Genomic DNA, 19,847 nt, shown 5'->3' on the forward strand with positions numbered 1-19,847 from the left:
CGGGCCTACTTTTTTGATCCCGGGTCTGGGACTAGACCCAGCTCGGCCCACGACCCACCTAGGTGCGGGCCGACTCTGACCCGACCTATTGCTTGTGGGCTGTGGGCATGTTCATGCGTTTTTTGTCCAATTTTTTTTCTATTTTTTACATTTTTAATTATATTTAACTTATATTTACAATTATAAAATTATTTCAAATTTATTTTTTAGTAATTTAAAATTATAATAAACTTTTTAATCCTTTCAAGTAGACAGATATTTTAGGTCTTTTCTATTGCAATTGACACAGGTTATAATAAAAAAAATATAATGAAACAAAGAAAAATTTATATTTTCTAAGATTCTTTTTTGTATACCGATGGAGCGTCGATCTTGTACTCGTTAACGGTCTGACTAAAACAATGAGCCTTTCGCTGATTGATGATATCTAATCTCTTAGAAGACAACATAGTTTTCTCTGGATAAAGAGATATTAATAGATTTATTCTCACAAGAACTATTTATTAAGCTAGATAACTAACTGAAGAGAACAGATTATTTCTCACAAGGATTGTCAATCAAGCTAAATGATTAGCTGATGATAATAATCTACGAAGATCAATGAGAATGAAGAGGAGAGTTTTTTTGTCAATGTAGCCTCTGAATCTCTCTCTCTTTTCTCAATGGCAAAGAGTTTAGTCAAGATAATGTTAGCCTAAGACATTCCTTCGCCTTTGTGCCCCTCTATGCTCATGTTGATCATGCATAGTTATAGGCTTCAGAGCATTAAGTGGGTGAGTTAGTGGGCCTTAACTCTCCTTAAATGAGTGAGTTAGTAGTCATTAACTCCCCCTCTAAAATGGGTGAGTTAGTATTCATTAACTCTCATTAAACTGGTGAATTAGTGGTCATTAACTGCTTTCTTAAAAGCAGCTTCTGAGAATAGTTATGGACGAGGTTCGACAATAACGGCCATGGATGAGGTTCGCCAATAATGACCACATGTGAAGTTCGTCAATAATGACTATGAGCAAACTTCACCAGAATGGGTGACACGGCCCACGTGGGCTATTAGGCGAAGCTCGTTGTTGCTTAGATGAGCTTCGTTACATCTTTGGGGAGCTTTGCTTCGACTTCAACTTTGGCTTCGGGAACTTCATTGTGGCTTCGACGAACTTCGTTATATGTCCCATGTGGACTATTTGGGTGAAGCTCGTTTTGGGCGAACTTTGCCCGGAGCTTCACTTTGTCTTGGTCTTGAGTGTGTGCTTCATTATTATTTGGACGAGCTTTGCTATGGCTTGGGTGAGCTCTGCTATGGGCATGTGATTTGGCCACTTCGATCTGGGCGTCCACATCTGGAGCATGTATTGGATTCAAGTATCGTGACTTGTGCTAAGTATTGATCTAGGCCTCTCGTAACTTAATAGATCAATTGCTTGTCAATAATCCTTAGTATATTGATAATGTGGCCCACATAAGACATTTAGGTGAAGCACGCATAAGAATTTGAGCTAACTTTGCTACTACACTTGGACTTGGCCCAGAGTCCGATTTGAGAATTAACTCAGACTCAGGTTTTCTTTGGATCGGATGAGCTGAGCCAAAGTTTAGCATGCAGTCATGTTCGTATATGACCTGAGCGAACTTTGTTGTAGTTTATATTTGAGCCTATCTAAAGTGTTTAGTCCATGAATATTCACTTCTTAGACTCGCGGCTGAGCATTGGTCCAAGAGAGAGTATATTTTAACTGTCTATAATATCAGCGAGCTTAAAAATCGTTGCTTTGTTAGGCCCACGAGTCAAAGACTTATGACATTTTGACTTTGTTGGCAGCTAGCTGCAGATCCAAAGGGCTGAAGGAACAACTAGCTGACCAAAAAATATATCATAGGTCGGGCCGGACGTGGATCGGGCCAGTGTAGACATGGGTCTACTTCTCTGATCCCGGGTCTCGGGCTAGACCTAGCCCGACCTATGACCCATGATGGGTTGGGCTGGGTCAACCTGTGGGTTGTCTTGACCCACACCCAACCCTACGATTAGAATGCTAGTAAATGTATTAGTGACAAGTGATAGGATCCGATCTTATAATTAATGGAATCATGGATTTTGGTTAGGGAAGCATATTTTGTGGGACCAAAGTTTTGGTTTCGGAAATATATTTTGTGGGACCAAAGTTTTTATGCAATCGTTGATGCTAAATTCTATTTATACTATTCTTTATGGGCTTCCAAATTGTAGAGACATTTTTGGATAGGGTGAACATGCGCTATCAAGGGCAGCACAACCAGTAGTAAAAATTAGTATCTTTTCATGATATCTGCCTTTATAACTCCTTTAAGGATAGGAAGATATTAGTGAGAGAGAAGACAAATAGTTAATGGGAAATATAGGGTTCGACTCACCCTCACCTCTCTCTCTGCCTCAAATATTGCTCTAAGGATAGCAAAAGTGCAAAACCTTTCATTTAAACACATATAGAAAATACCAGATACGTTATGAATAGTTTGTTAAAGTATGTAAGAGAAGATATTCAGAAATTTAGTTAGTTAAAGAAAATATATACAAAAAATATATGAAGAGAAAAAAATGAAGATGAAATAAGGACCGTGAGAGAAGGAATGAAGAAGAAGAAACAAACTAGTCAACTTTTTGATCTGATTTAGCTATCTACTCCAACGAAATGCGACATTATCATAGCAAAAAGAAAATGATCATACAATCCAACAAGGAAAATAGATCGATGTTACTGAATTTGTTATTAATACTCTCATGTTTTATTCATTCCAAATGTAGAAATACGTGGCTAGAGCACCACATGATTTCTAATGATTAAACACATGTTGGAGGATAATTTAACAACAATAGTTCGAAAAATGTTGTCGTCCATGATTGAAGAAGGTTGGACCAAACCAATGAGAATGTTATCTCAAATAGTAAGAGTGTACAAACAATCTAGAGAGATGTGATTGCTAGACTTCAAACTCTAATTGCGAAAGACACAACTAAAATTATACGGACAAAATATTATTGCCGGTAAGCAATCTACCTTATAAAGCTAATCACATAAGAATCTTCACCGTGAGCACTGTAAGTGTGGATGATAGTTGAGTACTAGGGGAAATATTAAAGATAAAAATAAAAAATGGGTAGCATTCGATAACACCCTTAAACTTTGGGTGTATAACCCTTGAATTTTTTTTATTCTAACGAACCCTCTTAAAGTTTTCTCACCTAAATCCCTCATCGTAACATTGTCAGGTACTCTAACGTATCTCAAGTCAAGCACAAGAAGCAAAGGAAAAAAAAAAACCAAAATATCCCTCAATCCTCTTAAATAAAATAATAAACCTTTTATCTTCTCTCTCTCTTCTTATTTATATTATTATTATTATTATTTTATTATTTTTGCAAAAACCATCTCGTTACAATTTCCGAGGACCAATTTGAGTGAGGATTAAATAGTTTAATTTAATTTAATAATTAAGTTTTGATGTTAAAAAGGGGTATTTATGACTTATTACTATAGCCATTAACATCATTAAAGGAGTTTGTATGAAAATCCTTAAAACTTTAGGGCTATTTGTGAGACAACCCAAAAGTTTAAAGATGTTTAATGAAATAAAAAATAGTTTACATGGTTATATGCAGCATTCCTAAAGGTAATGGGTTTCTCAAATTAAAATAGATTCAGAAGGTTTTTTTATCAATCCCTATAGTTTAGTTTTTTTATTTTATTTTAGGGATTTTCGACTTTAAACCTAATTTTCTAAACATACTGTATTACTATGTGCCCTCTCTCTCTCTCTCTCTCCCTCCCCCTCTCTCTCTCTCTCTCTCTCTCTCTCTCTCTCTCTCTCATTTAGGGATTATTCAGTATGAGGTTGAAGGAAACAACCATCTAAAAAGATTTTAAAATTTATAAAAATACACCTTAAAATTTTCTAAAGGAAAAATGTGTCCAGACCCTAAAAACAGAAACTTCATGTGCTGCAGCCCCTCTTAGTTTTCCCCATGTGATTCAGCCCCTTGAAGTGTGACACTTTGTACTGCAGCTCCTTTTTAACAATTATTACATACCAGCTAAGCTAAAATCCCCAAAATAACCTTATCCCATCTCTTCAATCCATCAAACCCAGCTCTCTCATCTCCCTATGTTAGTTCTAGCTAGTTAAACAAGTTAGACTAACAATATTCGAAGCGATATAACGAGAGATAGAAAATGAGCCCAAGTGAAAGGAAGATACCGTGTGATAGACAATATAAAGGGCTACACACCGGCAAAGACGGTGGTGAAAACGGAGACCAGAGGTGGCCGGTAAACGCGCACTAAGTCGGCACGGCGCTGCTATTTTCTGCTCGCTGCTGCCGTCGAGCGATGTTTTGGACGTTACCGAGAGAGATAGAGACTGAGTTAGAGCGTGATACAAATTGGAGGTGATAGGAAACATGTAGGGCTAGTCAACAAAGAAGAAATCGGCGGAAACGGAGATTAGAGGTGACGTGCGAAGTCGGCACAAAACTACAGTTTTCTGCAGTGCAATTTCTCGCCGTTCGGGTTTGTTCTTCGCTGTTCGGAGCTTTTCTCCACTGTCCGGGCTTGCCGGAGGTGGGAGGAGGTTGTCGGGGTTGTCGAGGTGTCTCGATGGGCTCCGTCGGAGGTGGGAGGAGCTTTTTCTCAAGTTAGTTCTAGGCTCTTGGGCTCTCAAGTTAGTTCTAATTTGCCCCATGTTAGTTCTAACACGCCCCATGTTAGTTCTAGTGTAACGCCCCGCCCAGGAATCCCGGAGTCGGTGCGCTATTAGATCTGATGGACTGACCTCACAAACCACCACATGTCTTTTCAGCACGTTTTGTCCTCACTCACGTGCTCCCTGGAAAACTTCCCAGGGGGTCACCCATCCTAGAATTTCTCCAGGCCAAGCACGCTTAACTTTAGAGTTTCTAAGAATTGGGTTCCCGAAAAGAAGATGCATCTTGATGGTATGAGTATTCCAATCAATTCTATCAATACTAATCACATCACCCTCTCAAGGGTTGGGGTATTACAATCTCCCCCACTTAAACTCACAACGTCCTCGTTGTGCCAAATCATATCATCCAAGACCGTACCATCCGTGTGAGATTCTAGAGGTGGCTCATACGGCCTCAAGAGGTGGTTCCCGCCCTCTCGACGTAGCACTTTGCGCCGCATAGCACTTAGCTCTCACAATTCCGGTTGGCTTTGGCTCTGATACCATTTGTAACGCCCCGCCCAGGAATCCTGGAGTCGGTGCGCTATTAGATCTGATGGACTGACCTCACAAACCACTACATGTCTTTTCAGCACGTTTTGTCCTCACTCACGTGCTCCCTGGAAAACTTCCCAGGGGGTCACCCATCCTAGAATTTCTCCAGGCCAAGCACGCTTAACTTTAGAGTTTCTAAGAATTGGGTTCCCGAAAAGAAGATGCATCTTGATGGTATGAGTATTCCAATCAATTCTATCAATACTAATCACATCACCCTCTCAAGGGTTGGGGTATTACATCTAGCATGCCCCATGTTAGTTCTAGCTAGTTCTAGCTCTAATTCATCTTAGTTCTAGGCTCTAGGGCTCTCAAGTTAGTTCTAACTTGCCTCATGTTAATTCTAATTTGCCTCATGTTAGTTCTAATTCACCCCAGGTTAGTTCTAGCCCATCCCATGTTAGTTCTAACTTGCCCCATATTAGTTCTAACTTTTCTCATGTTAGTTCTAATCCGTCCCATGTTAGTTCTAACCCGCCCCATGTTAGTTCTAGCCCGTCCCATGTTAGTTCTAGCTAGTTGGGTAAGTTAAAACTAACAATATTCGAAGTGATATAACGAGAGATAGAAAATGTTCCCAAGTGAAAGGAAGATACCGTGTGATAGACAATATAAAGGGCTACACACCGGCGAAGACGGTGGTGAAAACGGAGACCGGAGGTGGCCGGAAAACGCGCGCGAAGTCGGCACGGCGCTGCTATTTTCTGCTCGCTGCTGCCGTTGAGCGATGTTTCAGACATTACCGAGAGAGATAGAGACTGAGGACTGAGTTAGAGCGTGATACAAATTGGAGTGATAGGAAACATGTAGGGCTAGTTAACAAAGAAGAATCGGTGGAAACGGAGATTGGAGGTGATCGGAAAGTGCGTGCGAAGTTGGCACAAAACTGTAGTTTTCTGCAGTGCAATTTCTCGCCGTTCGGGTTTGTTCTTCGCTGTTCGGAGCTTTTCGCCGCTTTCCGGGCTTACCGGAGGTGGGAGGAGGTTGTCAGGGTCGTCGGGGTGTCTCGATGGGCTCCGTCGGAGGTGGGAGGAGCTTTTTCTCAAGTTAGTTCTAGGCTCTTGGGCTCTCAAGTTAGTTCTAATTTACCCCATGTTAGTTCTAACACGCCCCATGTTAGTTCTAGCTAGTTTTAGCTCTAATTCATCTTAGTTCTAGGTTCTTGGGCTCTCAAGTTAATTCTAACTTGCTTCATGTTAGTTCTAATTTGTCTCATGTTAGTTCTAATTCGCCTCATGTTAGTTCTAGCCCGCCCACATGTTAGTTCTAATTTGCCCCATGTTAGTTCTAACTTTCCCCATGTTAGTTCTAACCCGTCCCGTGTTAGTTCTAGCCCGCCCCATGTTAGTTCTAGCCCGTCCCATGTTAGTTCTAGCTAGTTGGGCAAGTTAGAACTAACAATATTCAAAGCGATATAACGAGAGATAGAAAATGAGCCCAAGTGAAAGGAAGATACCGTGTGATAGACAATATAAAGGACTACACACCGGCGAAGACGGTGGTGAAAACGGAAACCAGAGGTGGTCGAAAAACGTGCGCGAAGTCGGCACAGCGTTGCTATTTTCTGCTCGCTGCTGTCGTCGAGCGATGTTTCAGATGTTACCGAGAGAGATAGAGACTGAGTTAGAGCGTGATACAAATTGGAGGTGATAGGCAACATGTAGGGCTAGTCAACAAAGAAGAAACCGGCGAAAACGAAGATTGGAGGTGATCGGAAAGTGCGTGCGAAGTCGGCACAAAACTAAAGTTTTCTGTAGTGCAATTTCTCTCCGTTCGGGTTTGTTCTTCGCTGTTCAGAGCTTTTCGCCGCTGTCCCGGTTTGCCAGAGGTAGGAGGAGGTTGTCGAGGTCGTCGGGGTGTCTCGGTAGGCTCCGTCGGAGGTGGGAGGAGCTTTTTCTCAAGTTAGTTCTAGGCTCTTGGGCTCTCAAGTTAGTTCTAATTTACCTCATGTTAGTTCTAACACGTCCCATGTTAGTTCTAGCACGCCCCATGTTAGTTCTAACTAGTTCTAGCTCTAATTCATCTTAGAGGCTCTTGGACTCTCAAGTTAGTTCTAACTTGCTCCATGTTAGTTCTAATTTGTCTCATATTAGTTCTAATTCGCCCCATGTTAGTTCTAGTCTGCCCCATGTTAGTTCTAACTTGCCCCATGTTAGTTCTAGTCCGTCCCATGTTAGTTCTAGCTAGTTGGGTAAGTTAGAACTAATAATATTCGAAGCGATATAACGAGAGATAAAAAACGAGCCCAAGTGAAAGGAAGATACCGTGTGATAGACAATATAAAGGGCTACACACCGGCGAAGACGGTGGTGAAAACGGAGACCGGAGGTGGCCGGAAAACGCACGCGAAGTCGGCACGGCGCTGCAGTTTTGTGCCGATTTCGCATGCACTTTCCGATCACCTCCAATCTCCGTTTCCGTCGATTTCTTCTTTGGTGACCAGCCCTACATGTTGCCTATCACCTCCAATTTGTATCACGTTCTAACTCAGTCTCTATCTCTCTCGGTAACGTCCGAAACATCGCTCGACGGCAGCAGCGAGCAGAAAATAGCAGCGCCGTGCCGACTTCGCGCGCTTTTTCCGGCCACCTACGGTCTCCGTTTTCACCACCGTCTTCGTCGGTGTGTAACCCTTTATATTATCTATCACACGGTATCTTCCTTTCACTTGGGCTCGGTTTCTATCTCTCGTTATATCGCTTCGAATATTATTAGTTCTAACTTGCCCCCAACTAGGTAGAACTAACATAGTGAGATGAGAGAGCTGGGTTTGAGGGATTGAAGAGATGTGATAATGTTATTTTGGGGATTTTAGCTTAGCTGGCATGTAATAATTACTAAAAAGGGGCTGCAGTACAAAGAGTCACACTTCAAGGGGCTGAATCACATAGGAGAAACTAAGAGGGGCTACAGCATATGAAGTTTCTGTTTTTGGGGCCTAGACACATTTTTCCCATTTTCTAATTGCGAAAAACACCATTTAAAATTTATAAAAAATGTCTTAAAAAATTCAATGGTACATTAAAAATCTAAGAATTATGAAGAGCCCCTGAAATTTTTAGAATTTGTAAAAAAACATCTTTAAAAAATTGCAAAATATACACTCAAGATACAAAATTTACAAAAACATCCTAAAAGTTCAGAACTTAAAATAGGTTTTTTTTGCAAATGTTTGTAAATTTTTATCTTTTTAGGGTGTATTTGTAAAATTTGAGTGTTTTTCCATTTGTTAAAACTTTCAGGGTGTTTTTGTAAATTGTAATTTTTAGGGTTATGTTTGTATTTCCTAGATTTTTAGTGTACTATTTGGGGTTGAAGCTTTTAAGTTTTTTTTTTAATTTTTGCAGTTAAGGGGCTTTTCAATTTTCAAAATATTTAGGGTGTTTTTGACAAAATTTAAATTTTTTTTGGCCCGGTGTTTTATGAAGAGGGACAGAGAGTGAGAATTTCGAATGAGTTGGGGTTATTTTGGGTTTTTGTCCCCTAGAACTATGCATACAATTACAACCTACTTTGATCATGAATTATACAATTAGGTTTAAAGACAAATACCCAAACTAGTTTGAGTTTAGAAGCACAGATGATCGACAAATTTTCAAAAGAGACCCATTTGTGAACTTAATCCCAAAAAGCGACCTCATTCAAACAAAATTATAAAAACCTACCTGGTTTCAGGCTCAGCGCTGAAACCAAGTCGGTTTTTGGAATTTTTTTTTTAAACTTCACGGGAGTTGAACTCCCGTGAAGATCTACTAAACTTCACAGGAGTTCAACTCCCGTGAAGATCTACTAAACTTCACGGGAGTTCAACTCCGTGAAATTTCGGAATTTTTTTTTTAAAAACCGACCTGGTTTCAGCGCTGAGGCTGGAACCAGGTCGGCTTTTACAATTTTGTTTGAATGAGGTCATTTTTTTGGGAATAAAAGTCTAAATGGGTCTCTTTTGCAAATTTTTCCCACAGATGATAGAACCTGGGTTTATAAATAAATCTGGATAAATCTTTGGGCTCAGAGTTAAAACCCAATATATTTTATTAGGGGTTTTTCTTTTTTAACCCAAAGTTTTACCCCCACTTATTTAAAAACCCATTAACTTTTCCAAACATCAATACACTCATTGTATCCCACCCCACTTATTTCTAAACCCAATATGTATAATACACCCATTATTACTGTATTTACCCTCAAATTCACTACACAAGCTCTCTTCTTCCTTCCTCTTCTCCTTCAATGACCACCACCAACCTCCTCCTCTCCCCTTCCTTCACTTCCCCACCTCCCTCAAACCCATCAACCTCTCCCTCTGCTGCCCTTTATCTTCCCTCGCCGCCGCGTCATCCACCACCGTCAACCTCGAATCGGATGAACAGCCCACCAACGGTTTCGACATCGACTCCCCCCAGTTCGTCGACATGGAGGCAGGCAAGGATCTGAAGCACTTGTCGTCGCCCACCACCTGTTCGTTGAATTTACGCTTAGTGTTCTCTGATGTATGTCATGTGAGCTTGTAATCAATTTTTCAGATTTTGGAAAAGTGCAACTCTTTATAGTAAAGTGTTACATATTGTGATGATCTTTTGTAGTGGTGATGTGTAATTGTTGTTTCACGCTGTAACTATGTTCTTATTGTTAAAACTGTGTCGTTTCAGAGTTGAAATTGTATCGTTTTTGAGCAATGCACACGTGTGATGATATGTAAGATGTGTTGTTTGATCAATTGATGATGTGTAAGATGTGTTGCTTGATCAATTCTTCACCTCAATGAGAGGTCGTCGCTCAATTTTCCAGCTTTAGGAAAAGTATAGCTCTTTATAGAAATGTATAGCACCTTATTGATAAAGTATAGCACATTATGGCAAAGTATAGCACTTTATGGCAATAGTATAGCACCTTATTGATAAAGTATAGTACTTTATGATTTCTGGAATTTCTGCAACGTAGTGGGATAAACCAAATCAGTTTTTTTCGGAGTAATGCGAACACTTGATGACGTGTAAGATGTGTTGCTTGATCAATTATTCACCTCGACGAGAGGTTGTCTCTCAATTTTCTAGCTTTAGGAAAAGTATCGCTCTTTATAGAAATGTATAGCACCTTATTGATAAAGTATAGCACATTATGATAAAGTATAGCACTTTATGGCAATAGTATAGCACCTTATTGATAAAGTATAGTACTTTATGATTTCTGGAATTTCTGCAACGTAGTGGGATAAACCAAATCAGTTTTTTTCGGCGTAATGCGAACACTTGATGACGTGTAAAATGTGTTGCTTGATCAATTATTCACATCGACGAGAGGTCATCGCTCAATTTTTCAGCTTTAGAAAAAGTATAGCTCTTTATAGAAATATATAGCACCTTATTGATAAAGTATAGCACATTATGACAAAGTATAACACTTTATGGCAATAGTATAGCACCTTATTGATAAAGTATAGCATTTTATGGTTTCTGGAATTTCTTCAACTTAGTGGGATAAACCAAATCAGTTTTTTTGGAGCAATGCGAACACTTGATGACGTGTAAGATGTGTTGCTTGATCAATTATTCACCTCGACGAGAGGTTGTCGCTCAATTTTCTAGCTTTAGGAATATAGCTCTTTATAGAAATGTATAGCACCTTATTGATAAAGTATAGCACCTTATGATAAAGTATAGCACTTTATGGCAATAGTATAGCACCTTATTGATAAAGTATAGCACTTTATGATTTCTGGAATTTCTGTACTTTATGCTATACTATAAAATGCTATACTTTATCAATAAGGTGCTATACTATTATCATAAAGTGCTATACTTTACCATAAGGTGCTATACTTTATCAATAAGGTGCTATACATTTCTATAAAGAGCTATACTTTTCCTAAAGCTAGAAAATTGAGCGACGACCTCTCGTCGAGGTGAAGAATTGATCAAGCAACACATCTTACACGTCATCAAGTGTTTGCATTGCTCCGAAAAAAACTGATTTGGTTTATCCCACAACATTACATAAATTCCAGAAACCATAAAGTGCTATACTTTATCAATAAGGTGCTATACTATTGCTATAAAGTGCTATACTTTACCATAATGTGCTATACTTTATCAATAAGGTGCTATACATTTCTATAAAGAGCTATACTTTTCCTAAAGATGAAAAATTGAGCGACGACCTCTCGTCGATGTGAATAATTGATCAAGCAACACATTTTACACGTCATCAAGTGTTCGCATTGCGCCGAAAAAAACTGATTTGGTTTATCCTACTACGTTGCAGAAATTTTAGAAATCATAAAGTGCTATACTTTATCAATAAGGTGCTATATTATTGCCATAAAGTGCTATACTTTGCCATAAGGTGCTATACTTTATCAATAAGGTGCTATACATTTCTATAAAGAGCTATACTTTTCCTAAAGCTAGAAAATTGAGAGACAACCTCTCGTCGAGGTGAATAATTGATCAAACAACACATCTTACACGTCATCAAGTGTTCGCATTACTCCGAAAAAAACTGATTTGGTTTAACCCACTACGTTGAAGAAATTCCAGAAACCATAAAGTGCTATACTTTATCAATAAGGTGCTATACTATTGTTATAAGGTGCTATACTATTGTTGTAAAGTGCTATACTTTGCCATAATGTGCTATACTTTATCAATAAGGTGCTATACATTTCTATAAAGAGCTATACTTTTCCTAAAGATGAAAAATTGAGCGACGACCTCTCGTCGATGTGAATAATTGATCAAGCAACACATTTTACACGTCATCAAGTGTTCGCATTGCGCCAAAAGAAACTGATTTGGTTTATCCCACTACGTTACAGAAATTCCAGAAATCATAAAGTGATATACTTTATTAATAAGATGCTATACTATTACCATAAAGTGTTATACTTTGCCATAAGATGCTATACTTTATCAATAAGGTGCTATACATTTCTATAAAGAGCTATACTTTTCCTAAAGCTAGAAAATTGAGCGACGACCTCTCGTCGATGTGAATAATTGATCAAGCAACACATTTTACACGTCATCAAGTGTTCGCATTGCGCCAAAAGAAACTGATTTGGTTTATCGCACTATGTTACAGAAATTCCAGAAATCATAAAGTGCTATACTTTATTAATAAGATGCTATACTATTACCATAAAGTGCTATACTTTGCCATAAGATGCTATACTTTATCAATAAGGTGCTATACATTTCTATAAAGAGCTATACTTTTTCTAAAGATAGAAAATTGAGCGACAACCTCTCGTCGAGGTGAATAATTGATCAAGCAACACATCTTACACGTCATCAAGTGTTCGCATTGCTCCGAAAAAACTGATTTGGTTTATCCCACTACGTTGAAGAAATTCCAGAAACCATAAAATGATCCCACTACGTTGAAGAAATTCCAGAAACCATAAAATGCTATACTTTATCAATAATGTGCTATACTATTACCATAAAGTGCTATACTTTGTCATGATGTGCTATACTTTATCAATAAGGTGCTATACATTTTTATAAAGAGCTATACTTTTCCTAAAGCTAAACAATTGAGCGACGACCTCTCGTCGATGTGAATAATTGATCAAGCAACACATTTTACACGTCATCAAGTGTTCGCATTGCGCCGAAAAAAAACTGATTTGGTTTATCCCACTACGTTACAGAAATTCCAGAAATCATAAAGTGCTATATTTTATCAATAAGGTGATATACTATTGCCATAAAGTGTTATACTTTGCCATAAGGTGCTATACTTTATCAATAAGGTGCTATACATTTCTATAAAGAGCTATACTTTTCCTAAAGCTGGAAAATTGAGCGACGACCTCTCGTTGAGGTGAAGAATTGATCAAGCAACACATCTTACACTGAGCGACGACCTCTCGTTGAGGTGAAGAATTGATCAAGCAACACATCTTACACATCATCAATTGATCAAGCAACACATCTTACATGTCATCACACGTGTGCATTGCTCAAAAACGATACAATTTCAACTCTGAAACGACACAGTTTCAACAATAAGAACATAGTTACAGCGTGAAACAACAATTACACATCACCACTACAAAAGATCATCACAATATGTAACACTTTACTATAAAGAGTTGCACTTTTCCAAAATCTGAAAAATTGATTACAAGCTCACATGACATACATCAAAGAACACTAAGCGTAAATTCAACGAACATGTGGTGGGCGACGACAAGTGCTTCAGATTCTTGTCTGCCTCCATGTCGGCGAACTGGGGGGAGTCGATGTCGAAACCGTTGGTGGGCTGTTCATCCGATTCAAGGTTGACGGTGGTGGGTGACGTGGCGGCGAGGGGAGATAAAGGGCAGCAGAGAGAGAGGTTGATGGGTTTGAGGGAGGAGGGGAAGTGAAGGAAGGGGAGATGAGGAGGTTGGTGGTGGTCATTGAAGGAGAAGAGGAAGGAAGAAGAGAGCTTGTGTAGTGAATTTGAGGGTAAATACAGTAATAATGGGTGTATTATACATATTGGGTTTAGAAATAAGTGGGGTGGGATACAATGGGTGTATTGATGTTTGAAAAAGTTAATGGGTTTTTAAATAAGTGAGTGTAAAACTTTGAGTTAAAAAAAAACCCATTTTATTAATTACGCCCAAAAAACACAAAGGTCAAAAAACAGTTTCTCCACCGGTCAATCATCAGATTGATGCATCATAATGGATTGATGCAATCCCTATCGTTCGATAAATATCATGATAGATAAGAGGTAAGCAGTCGATCGGTCGAACACCCAAAGCGATAAAACCCAAGAAGGGATTTATAGACTCCACGACACAACCACCCCACGAAAGAAGAAAGAAAACTATTCTCCCTATCGTTCTCTTCCCCAAATTCAAACGGTAAGCTACTCTTCTGCCTGCTGTTTACTTACGATTTATTTTGTTGATCAATAATTCTTGGGTCTCTGTGATTCTACCATATAAGATTCTCACTGCTATTGGGTCAATAAGGAATGGGCTCTTTTTCATTAATTTCCAGCAGTAGAGTAATTTACCCTCATAGTTCTTGCTCAAACCAGCCTTTAAGTTCATTTAATGGAGGAAAACCGAGAATTGAAGTAGATAAGCTCTTACCCTTGTGGAAATTCCACAGAAATCTCTCAGTATCATATTCTATTTCTTGTAATTTTCCATATATTCTTGATATTGCGCAATCGGGGCAGCACCGCAATAGGATATTTGTTGCAAAGATGAGGGGAAGCAGTCAAGAAAACAATACCCATTTGGGGGTTAAAGGGAAACCCATTTTGAGGAAGAGGGGGAGGAGGTTTTCTTTGAGATTGAGGCCGAGATTGCGTTTGCTTTCAATGAGTTTGAAAAAGATATCGATACGGGATTCTATGGATGATATTGTGGTATTGTTGAGTAGGAATTCGAAAAAAGTCACTGTTTCAGCCGCAGCATCTTTTGCTCTTGGGCTCATTTTCTTGTTCCTTAAGTTCACTGCAGTTCCTGCTTCAAAGATGGTTCCTTATTCGGATTTGATATTGAATCTTAGGAGTGGACTTGTAAACACAGTTCTATTTGAAGAGGGTTCTCGTAGAATCTTCTATAATGTTGTCCCGGATGGTCATGAAGATTCAAAGAAAGAAAATGATGAATCAGTTGCAACTGATGTTTCAATTAGAGCCACGTCTAAACCTTCAGCTTTGGTACTTTCGTCTAGTAAGAAAACTGCCAGTGCAGCTCCAAAATGGGAATATGTTGCAAGAAAGATTGACCATGATGAGAAGTTTTTACTTGGTTTGATGAGGGAGAAAGGGACAACATATAGCTCTGCACCTCAATCTGTTCTGATGTCAATGAGGAACATTTTGATTACGATAATTTCTCTGTGGATTCCGTTAGTGCCTTTGATGTGGTTGCTTTACCGTCAGCTTTCTGCTGCTAATACTCCTGCAAAGAAGCGCCGACCTACTAATCAGAAGGTTAATTTTGATGACGTGGAGGGTGTTGATGCTGCTAAGGAAGAGCTTATGGAGGTGAGTTCAATCTTCTCTTCTTGTTGAATTATATGCTTTAAATATTCAATTGGAACCTTTTAATTGGAAATATATGATAAATGTGTTACGCTTGCTGTGCATGGCTCACCCTTTACTAGGCAGTATGCATGATTCATGAGAAATGTGAGTCGATGCTTATCTCTATTGGATGGAATAATAGTTAGCGCATTTGATATTTAGAAGAGCCCTTTCTGTTCCCAATCACGGATCTTGAATATATTATCAACTTCAATTGCAGTTCATTCACATAGAAAACATAGTACATCTTGCCGTCTATGTGCTTGTAGATCTGCATAGCTTGTGGTGCAGACTGAATAATGGGTGTTCTACATGCTCTTTTCGAGACATTAGATTAAAAATCTACAAATGTTGTTTTGATAACAATGCTTGAATTGAATTTCCTAAAGTTGTATGTGTTTCCCCAATTATTTTTGTATTCTTATATTTTTCTTTCATTATTGTAATATTGCATCCAGTTTAGGTAAGCTATATGACAATAGCAAAATTTAATACTATTGGATGTTGTTCTAAATTCTAATATCCCAAATATGACATATTCATTTTTCTTGGCGACCACATCAATCACGTGAACGTAAAGATCAACATGGAATATAAGGATAACTAAGAATATTGTATTGTTTGACATATTTATTATTTAAAGACCAAAGCTCTTTCTACATCAAAAATGAAAATGCAAATGGTGGATATTGGCATGTTTTAAGTTTAAATTTTTGGTGTCTGGCATTGCACATGTCAATATAGGCTGATATAGAGAATGAATGGAATGCAATGCTTCCACATATGCTGTAGCATCCAAGATATAATAGGTTTATCTTTCGATGCCAATACTCAAAAGTGGTTCACAGCCCATCATCGAGGCCTTACTCTATAAGATGTAATGTTACTGATCACTATTCTTTCAGTAGTTGCATCAAAAAGCTCTGATACCATACTAGTGCCTCATTCTCTACAGATTACCATATGATTTAGTTGTTTAAAGTCATTAATTTCAGCAGATCTGTTGGAAATTAGAGAGTAGATGAGGAGATAATATTTTCTCTATATTATTCATCAACTAAAAGTGCCTTTATATAGGCTTACAAAACAACTTAATCCCATAAAAATCTAAACTAATTAGCAACAACTCCACTATCAAAATAACAACCTAATAACAAATTTTGAATCAGTTATTCAACATTCCCCCTTGATTCAAAATTTCTTGTCATTCCTCTTGAATCTTCATAGAGCACTTCTCTCCACTTTGTGATGCACTTCTCATCTCAATCTTGTTGATGCACATAATCACCAACATTCTCTTAAAGGAGCACATCTCTCCATAAATATTTGTCCAATCTCTCCATGGTGCACATCTCACCATGATTCTCCAAAATTTAAGCAATGATACATAACAATGAGTTAGAAGGCAGAGCCTCCGCCTTTGGTCTTTCCAAGCATAATGTCCTTGTCTTTGTTAATCTTCGAAGCTAAGTAATCGCTACCTCCTGCATCTGGATGATTAGCCACCATCACCTTTGCAATCTGATTGTCCACGTGCATGTGTTCCAAGAATGTTGCCCCATCGTTTGTAATGATGAGGTCGCCGGCAGGGCTCTGCTTCATCTTGTCCATGTCCTTAGGGCCAAGCGGAGTGCGTAGGATACGAGATTCGGCGACGCCAGCGGCGATGTTGGATTTCTGGGCGTCGAGGCCACGAAGCCTCATCTTCTGATCTTGCTCCTTCATAAAATCTGCGCATCCGAGAAATAAGGCTCTGATACCATGTTGGAAATTAGAGAGTAGATGAGGAGATAATATTTTCTCTATATTATTCATCAACTAAAAGTGCCTTTATATAGGCTTACAAAACAACTTAATCCCATAAAAATCTAAACTAATTAGCAACAACTCCACTATCAAAATAACAACCTAATAACAAATTTTGAATCAGTTATTCAACAGATGTTAAATTAGTTTGCTCTAAATTTGTATATTAGTTTATGCAGTCTCATCGTCCAAAATTAGTTTGCTTCAGCTAACATTTATCCGGAAAATAGAAAAAATTCAGAACACTTTATATGAAAACTTCATTTTGTTTTTTTTTTCAAATCATGCTTATCTTGTTATCTGAAGTATATTTTGCTCTTTTTTAGATAGTTTCGTGTTTACAAGGATCGATAGAATATCACAAGTTAGGAGCAAAGTTACCAAGAGGTGTTCTGCTTGTGGGTCCTCCTGGAACAGGAAAGACATTACTAGCACGGGCAGTAGCTGGAGAAGCTGGAGTTCCTTTCTTCTCTGTTTCTGCAAGTGAGTTTGTGGAGATGTTTGTTGGAAGAGGAGCAGCACGCATTAGAGACCTTTTTAATGTTGCAAAAAAATGTTCTCCATCAATAGTGTTTATTGATGAACTTGATGCAGTGGGAGGCAAACGTGGTAGAAGTTTTAATGATGAACGTGATCAAACACTAAACCAGGCAAGTACTCTATCTTCAAATTTTAATTGTTCACTCCATATTTTTTTAGTTTCAATTTCACAAAATCCCCTTAAACTTCGAGGTTGTTGCAGAAAATCCGCCTTAACTTTATAAATCTGGGAAACCGCCTGAAGTTTCAAAATAAACAAGCCTATGGAGATTGCCACAAACACATTAGCGTGAAGGGTGATGAGTCTAAACTACAATAGTTACTATCTACCCACATTAACCTGAAAAACGTTCTTTCAAACAAAAGTAAATGGTACATGAGAGCAAGATTATCGAAAACATGTCATGTACGAGGCACATGCCAACTTAAACTAGTTGCCTTCTTTTATGGTACTTAAGTTGAGACAAGTTCAGGGGTTCTCTCTGATTTATTAAGTTCAGGGGTTTTCTGCAAATACCATTGGGGTTTGTGATACCCTTATTCTATTAGCTATTTCTTTATAGGTTTGTGTTTTCTGAATGTTGTTTGCTTTATGTTTCCTTTCAGTTGTTGACAGAAATGGATGGTTTTGAATCCGACACAAAAGTTATTGTAATTGCGGCAACCAATCGGCCTGAAGCATTAGATTCAGCTCTCTGTAGACCTGGTCGCTTCTCAAGGAAAGTTTTGGTCGGAGAACCAGATTTTGATGGACGGAGAAAGATTTTGGCTGTGCATATAAGAAATGTTCCTTTAGAGGAGGAACCTCAGATAATTTGTAATCTTGTTGCTTCTCTAACTCCGGGATTTGTTGGTGCTGACTTAGCCAACATTGTTAATGAGGCTGCTTTGCTGGCTGCTAGAAGAGGTGAGACTTAAAAGACCATTGTTGTGTATCTATCAAGTTTCTTGTTTCTTGTTCTTGTTTACATCATTTATTGTATCTTAATTGCAAGTAGTGCTGTAATAGTGTAATGGATGAAAAGATGTGCTAAGTGACTTAGTTTCGTAGAGGTTAATTAGGAACCAAATCCATGAAGTCAAAGCTTCCTGTTTACATATGACAAGCATCATAAAGTAATATATTTATTATGAAGAACTTCAAGAAGCTATAGCGGCTAAAAGGATGTGGTTTCATCCTTTTGCAATTTAGGGTTCATAATTTATGTCTCAGAATATTCCCATGACAATTGATATCAATGTGCTGACTGATGGTATCTTGACACAAGAATACAACAGTTATCTTTGTACTCTTTTAGTCCTTGCCACTATACAAAAACTCCGATGTTGCGTTAAGGATTGCAATGAGTTTTATATTCTAACATGCTTCCGCAGGTGAGTGATGTTTTATAGGCTAAAACCCGAACTCACGTATGCAGCGGTATCAAATTTTATTTAATCCATGTTAAATTTGTGGCTAGAAGGATCATCGTAAAGTAGCTGCCACTATACCAAAACTCCTAAGTTATGGTGAGTTGGGGTTATAGTTTTATATTCTAACACTTATAAACGTTAATCAAAGTTGTGTCCTAACACTTATAAACGTTAATCAAAGTTGTGTCAGACTTTTGCATATTATAATTCACTATTTCATGACCCAACAAATAATCTCATCAAACTTTACGGACTTGACCAGCTCACCACTTCAGTAAGGGTTTAATTATTTCAAATCAAATCATGAGCTGTTTGATTCGCTTTTGGCAATGAATTGTAGATGGAATCCCTATATACCCATCCATAGGATTTTGAATATATTGGCTTTTATGTGTTCAGCATCTAGGGGTATTATGAGTAACCAAACACCTGATTTATGCAGTATTTACAAGATCTGAGAACAAATGCCTCCAAATGATCTTTTATACTGCTAAAGCTTCTAAATTTGTATAATTACTATTCTTTAATTCGATTGCCAACACATGTTAGCACTAATGCACTTTTAGGATCATTAACTTTTTGTTGCATGGGTGTTTCTAAAAAAACTTTTGTTGCATAGGTGGTGATGTAGTGATTCGAGAAGACATCATGGAGGCGGTAGAAAGAGCAAAGTTTGGGATTAATTATAAGCAATCGACTCCAAGTTCCATAAGCAAGGGTCTGGGAAAAACTTTTGCCCTGATGCGCTACTTTAGTGGCGAAAGAGTGGAATGATGGCG

At 38.3% G+C, this 19,847-nt stretch overlaps 2 protein-coding genes across 2 annotated transcripts; one reads left to right on the forward strand and one right to left on the reverse strand.

Annotated features, from left to right (window-relative positions):
* On the forward strand, positions 13,994-19,842 carry LOC109842215 (probable inactive ATP-dependent zinc metalloprotease FTSHI 3, chloroplastic). The gene is made up of 4 exons (XM_020411120.1): positions 13,994-15,270; positions 17,442-17,765; positions 18,262-18,562; positions 19,688-19,842. The coding sequence occupies exons 1-4, from the start codon at positions 14,242-14,244 to the stop codon at positions 19,840-19,842; spliced, it is 1,809 nt and encodes a 602-aa protein (XP_020266709.1). The 5' UTR covers positions 13,994-14,241.
* LOC109840284 (T-complex protein 1 subunit epsilon-like) lies at positions 16,352-17,367 on the reverse strand. The gene has a single exon (XM_020408856.1). The coding sequence runs from the start codon at positions 17,122-17,124 to the stop codon at positions 16,708-16,710; it is 417 nt and encodes a 138-aa protein (XP_020264445.1). The 5' UTR covers positions 17,125-17,367; the 3' UTR covers positions 16,352-16,707.

Source organism: Asparagus officinalis, chromosome 5, assembly GCF_001876935.1.
Source record: "Asparagus officinalis chromosome 5, Aspof.V1, whole genome shotgun sequence".
Lineage (NCBI taxonomy): Eukaryota > Viridiplantae > Streptophyta > Magnoliopsida > Asparagales > Asparagaceae > Asparagus > Asparagus officinalis.